The sequence below is a fragment of the Fukomys damarensis genome, unplaced genomic scaffold, assembly GCF_012274545.1.
Source record: "Fukomys damarensis isolate Sample0158 unplaced genomic scaffold, DMR_v1.0_HiC HiC_scaffold_36, whole genome shotgun sequence".
Lineage (NCBI taxonomy): Eukaryota > Metazoa > Chordata > Mammalia > Rodentia > Bathyergidae > Fukomys > Fukomys damarensis.
The window spans coordinates 49,804,123-49,810,089 of NW_022900948.1; the positions used below are offsets into that span (position 1 = coordinate 49,804,123).

Here is a 5,967-nt window from a genome sequence, read left to right on the forward strand (position 1 = left end):
TGTGTTTTTTTATTTTTTTTTTTTTTTTTTTTTTGGTACCAGGGATTGAACTCGGGTCCTTGCCCTTGCAAGGCAGGCCACCGAACCGCTGAGCTAAATCCCTGGCTCTGTATGTGTTCTTATTGACCCATTGTTTAAATTGGTTTGTGTTTTTCACTGATTGTAATGATACTTTATATATTGTAGATGTGAATTTCTTGTCTGATAGATAACTAACAAATATTCTTTCCCAGTCTGAAATTTAAAATTTTGATGAAGTTCATTCTGATTTTTTTGTCTTTTGTTGCTCATGATTCTGGTTCCATGTCTAAAAATCCATCCCCAGATGTGGGGCTATGAAGATTTACCCCTGTGTGTTCTTTGAAGAGTATTATAGTTTTAGTGCTAATATTTAGGTCTTTGAACTGTTTTGCATCAGTTTGTACATGTGGAGTGAGGTTAGGGTTCAGATGTGTGCTTGTACATCAGAGCTAGTGGAAATCCAGTTGTCCCAGCACGGTCTGTTGAGGAGGCCATTTTCTCACGTGGCACAGTCTTGGTACCTTTCAACATGAGCTCACCAGCCACACGTGGGCTTTGGGTCCTTTATCTAACCTCCCCGCCCTTGTGTTTCTGCTCTCAGGGGTCAGTATTTGGATTATGAGAAGGAGGAAGTGGAAGCACAGCCGAGGCAATGGAAGAAATACGACTTCCACTACGACAATGTGCTGTGGGCCCTGCTGACGCTGTTCACGGTGTCCACGGGAGAAGGGTGGCCTATGTGAGTGCTGCAAGCTCAAGACAGTTGTTAGCAGAGAGGAGGCTGAGGCAGGCACTTGTGAGCTCTGCTCACCCCTTCCAACCCTAACATCCCTGGCCCCCATCCCTGGTCTTCACCACACCTGAACTGTCCCTGTAGTGCAGGTTCGAATCTCTTGGAAGCTCTCCTGATGTCTGCCATCTGCTTGGCAGGGTGCTGAAACACTCTGTGGACGCCACCTATGAGGAGCAGGGGCCAAGCCCTGGGTTTCGCATGGAACTCTCCATCTTCTATGTGGTCTACTTTGTGGTCTTCCCCTTTTTCTTCGTCAACATCTTTGTGGCCTTGATCATCATCACCTTCCAGGAGCAGGGGGACAAGGTGATGTCCGAATGCAGCCTGGAGAAGAACGAGGTAGGTGGATGCTCTGTGCACTCTTCGATGGGCAGCGTGGGTAGAACCACCAGGCTTTCTGTTCATACCCAGGACAGGCAGGACCTCCTTCCTTCCACAGAGAAAGGCTGCTTTTGGTCAGTTAGTACCTGCTTAGAGGAGGCCTGGGCTGCCTCTGGGCTCCACCTGGGGCACCATGGGACAACACTGGGTACAGTTGGGCCACAGGGCTGGGCGCTTCCTGAATTCAAGGTGCTCTTTCTCCCTATGCAGAGGGCTTGCATTGACTTCGCTATCAGCGCCAAGCCCCTGACACGATACATGCCTCAAAATAGACAGTCGTTCCAGTATAAGACGTGGACGTTCGTGGTCTCTCCGCCCTTCGAGTACTTCATCATGGCGATGATAGCTCTCAACACTGTGGTGCTGATGATGAAGGTATGGGACAGCTATGGTGGGTGACTGGGTGGCGCCTGTGGAGGTCAGGATCACTGACTCCTCCCTGCCCGGCCTTCTGCCTGGTGGCACACCCTGGGGCTGTCGTGGCTTCACAGGCTGCCCAGCACAGGGAGCCTATGGTACACTAGCCTTTGTTGTCTGTGGCTGACACAGTGAGAAGGTTCTGGGAGAACTTGGGGAGAGTAAGGAGGGTTGTCCTGGGCCCGTGCAGGTGTGAGTTCTGCCTGCCCACTGTCCTTGGTGGCCCCAAATGAGGCATCTGGGGCTACTGAACTCTCAGCCATTGACACTCATTCCTTGGACAGTTCTACGATGCACCGTACGAGTATGAGCTGATGCTGAAATGCCTGAATATTGTGTTCACATCCATGTTCTCCATGGAATGCGTGCTGAAGATCATCGCCTTCGGGGTGCTGGTACGTGCCTTGACTCTGTTTTTGCCTTTTGGCGGCCTACATTTTGGCTCCCCGTTTGGGTGACCTTTGGGGGCTCAAAGTTTGCATCTGGGAATTCTCTGAATCCTGAGAGCACACATGACACTGTGGGAACTCCAGGAGAGGGGCTGTGCTGGCACTGTCCACTGCATGAGTCTTGCCTCAGCATGGTCCTGGGAGATGTCTCTCAATTCTGCATCCTCCTGGGCCAGAGGTATCGTCTGCTGCTACCTGGCCTTGCGCTGGGATTCCATCATCCTTGCCCTTTCTTGATCAAGGGCCACCACCTACACCAGTTACCAGCACTAACTGCTCTTCTTTTTCTCTAGAACTATTTCAGAGATGCCTGGAATGTCTTTGACTTTGTCACTGTGTTGGGAAGTATTACTGATATTTTAGTAACAGAGATTGCGGTAAGTAGCATTTCTTTGTCTCCTCTCTGGGGACCCAAAGTGGTTTCCTTATAGAGGGTTTTCCCCTCTGTGTATCTCCAGGACTGATAGAGGTGCCTCCCCAGAAGAGGAGCTTGTGGGGATGGATGTTGTTTTGGCAAATGTTCTTTCTTGGATAAGAAACTGGCTCCCACAGGTCTTCCAGGCTGGTGGCCTGAGCATTCTCTGGAGCTCCATGGTAACAGCTGACCAAGGAGACATCAGTCTTTAAATTTGTATGTGTCTGATTAATATATATCTACTAAATTAGTCTCGAAAATACATGTATCATGTCTCATTAGTGCAAGGTCCTGAGTTTGATCCCCGGAACCAAAAAAGAAAAAACCAAAAACATCAAACCCAGTAAAATGTCAGGTTTGTGAGATAGATCAGTTTGTTTTTCTGTCTACCTATATTTGTTATCCATCTCTATTATCTGGAGATATTCATATCAGAAGCATGGGTTATATCTGAAAATTGATCAGTGCTGTGACATAAAGTCACCTCAACATATGTCAAACTGTCTGAATTTAAAAACATTTTTGTTTTTGTTTTTTGGTACAAGACATTAAGTTGAAAACATAGAAAATCTGCTTTGTTTACCTCAGTTTGAATTCTTTGGGAGTAGATGCTGAAATGAGGGTTCATGAAGAAATTACTTCTTTAGAAGAAAAACCAGTGGCTGGGGAGGAGGAGGAGGACCAGCGGTGCCCCATCTTGAGCCACATTCAGGGCAGGGTGTGGGCCCTTCCTCAGGGGAACTCTGAGATGGGGTAGGTCACCTCTCAGAGCTGGCCCTGCAGGGAAAGGGAGCTGTGGATTTGTCTGCCTTTGCATTGTATGGGGCTGTGGGCTCTACCAATGGTCAGTCCTCAGACACCCTCACCTTCCCTGAGTGAACTGCATGCAGTCATAACAGGCCAAGGGCCACTGCGTGCTATCATCTAGGACTGTGGTGTAGAGTGCAGGCTCTTGTCTGGCCCTGCCCGGCTCTACCCACACCTTATACTGGGTATGTTGTGCATTCTTTAGAAGGTACCGGCTAAGTGCTCTGGGAGACAGACGAGCTCCCTGCTGTATTGGTCCATGTGGAGCTGATGTCATTCTCTTGTCCCTCCACCATTCCTGCTAGAGCCCCTTACCTGTGGTGAGCCGCCTTCTGCACTTGCTGGCCTGATGAGGTGCCCAGCCTCTGCTTGCCTGTTCCCTTGTCTGATTCTGGCTGTTGTAATGTCCAGTCACCGTTAAGACTGGCTATAGGAAACTAGGAAGGCCCTGTGGAGTTCCTTGGCTCCCAGACAGACTTCTTCCTGCTCCATTACGTAGCAGCAGCTTTGCCCGTCACAGTATTCAGGCTCAGTACCCTGGCCGGTAAGGAAACTCTTCATTTCCTGCTGGCCTTCTGGCCTGAGCATTCCTGACCTGTAGCTTTGTCTAACCCAAAGTTACGGTGAAGATGAATACTTAGTCCATATTGTTCCTCTGGAGAGCTGGTGAGAGGCCACCCTTGTCTTCCATATCCATGCACTCTGATGATTACTCACTGTGCTATCCCACCTTAGCCTCCTGAGGTACATTGCCGGCCTAGCATTTTATCTATGCTTTGGATTGTTTCAACATTTTATCTGGGTGCTGTGGTGCTTGAGACACCAGTGGATCATCCTTTCACCACTGACTCCTTGAACCAACTTTGCTTGCCAGGAGTTGATATTATGTAGACTTCTGTGTTGGTCAGTCTGAGGCTAGCTCGCAGACCCCCACGCAGACCAAGGTGCCTGGGACATTGTGGCGCCCAGCTGAGGAAAATTATTGCCCCTTCCAGGTGAAGGGTATGTGTGATCATCACACCACTGAGTGACTAGTTGTAGCTTCCTCTACTCCTGTGGCACTGTATGGAGGCATGCTATGAGCAAGTAGTCAACACTAGCCAGGGCTAGCTCAGCCTTGCCTGGAGGGTCTTGGCCATCATAACCCTTCCCTTCATGGTTCTGTGGTGTACCTGTTGGGAATGTGAGGGCAGAGGCTGCCTGGCATCTGTTGTTAATGCATTAAATATTTTTTTTCTCCTATGGTCCTAGGGATTGAACCCAGGACCTTCAGCATGCTAGGCATACTCTAGCTCTGGACTATATCCCTAGCCCTCTGTATTTTAAAAATTTTGAGACACAGTGTTGCTGTGTAGCCCAGGCTGACCTTAAACTTAATGACCCTCCTACCTCAGCCTTCCAAGTAGCTGGGATCACAGTTTGTACTGCTGTGCTCAGCTAGTAACACTTAGTTTTGAGTGACTCTGCAGCCATGGTTGCACTCTTGTGGGCGTCTTTGTGCAATGCAGAGTCTTGCATGCCACGCTTATTCCAAGGCCCACCTATATGCCTTTTCCCCAGACACCATTCTCACCAGTCCCTGGGCCAGACTTTTGCCTCTGCCTCGGTTCTTCGAACCCTTAGGAAGGCAGCTGCTCTGTCCACACACACAGTGGCTGAGCAGGGCACTGCTTCACCACTGTCTTTCAGGCTCCCTGTGCGGAGTTCTACTGAGGCCTGCACCTATGCACCAAACCAGTTCATCCATAAACCAGCTCCCCCAGGGGCTGCCCCCATGGAGCAATGGCAGGGTGAGCCCAGGAAGACATTGATGTAAAGGGTGTATGAGGGAGATTCTCAGCTTACAGTTGGTGCCCACCACTGACTTGAGTGGTGCCATGTCCTTCTCCCCAAAGTGTCCCTGTGCTGTCACTCTGGGAACTAGTCAGCTGGTGGGATATAGTAGGTCCTTCTGGCATGTTCACCTCTGTGTGTCTTTATACCCCATTTAGATATACCCAAGGTAAGAGTGTCAGTGTTTTCACTGCTAAGCACACCAGGCATTACTGTCATGTTGCTTTACCACCAAGAGAAGAGAATCTAGCCAGTGTCTTAGGGTCAGAGCCTGTGACCCCGATGCAACTTACTAGGAAATGTTCCATCTGTGGCTGGTGAAGAGTAGGGCCATTGGATGAGGAAGGAGCCGGTGTCATGCAGCTCCATGGCATACTTGTGGCTTAGAAGGTACAAGACAGAATTGTGACGACACACAGGTGTGAGGAAGAAACAATAGGATGTTTTGAACTGCTTCAGTCAATACATTTGAAAACCAAAGTATTAAAGGAATTGAATCAGTAAACTTTCTGCAAAGAAAACATCCTAGTCTTGTGGGTACTACACAGTATGTCTCTACCTAAACTACAAGGAACTGACAATTCCAGTGTTAAACAATTTTTTACCAGAGAATAGAAAAAAGAATGGTATTACCTGATATTATGTGTTTAGTTTGTTGTTTACTTGTTTAACTTTATTTTGAGACAGACTTGCTGTGTTGCCCAAGGCTGGGGTCAGACCCTTGAGCTCAAGCGATCCTCCTGCTTAGTCGTCCAGGTAGCTGAGATAGGCACCATTGTGCCTACCTCTGCCTAGTGTGATCTTTTTTTTTTTTTTTTTTTCTGGGGTTTAGCTATGAACCTGCTCTGAGA

General features: G+C 48.7%; 1 protein-coding gene across 1 annotated transcript in view; it reads left to right on the forward strand.

Annotated features, from left to right (window-relative positions):
• Cacna1b (calcium voltage-gated channel subunit alpha1 B) overlaps positions 1–5,967 on the forward strand; it is a 181,203-nt gene that overhangs the window by 132,118 nt on the left and 43,118 nt on the right. The window contains exons 30-34 of the mRNA XM_019205196.2: positions 623–760; positions 952–1,153; positions 1,406–1,570; positions 1,897–2,007; positions 2,355–2,438. Of these exons, the coding sequence (XP_019060741.2) occupies positions 623–760; positions 952–1,153; positions 1,406–1,570; positions 1,897–2,007; positions 2,355–2,438 (700 nt within the window). The remainder of the gene's footprint in view (positions 1–622; positions 761–951; positions 1,154–1,405; positions 1,571–1,896; positions 2,008–2,354; positions 2,439–5,967) is intronic.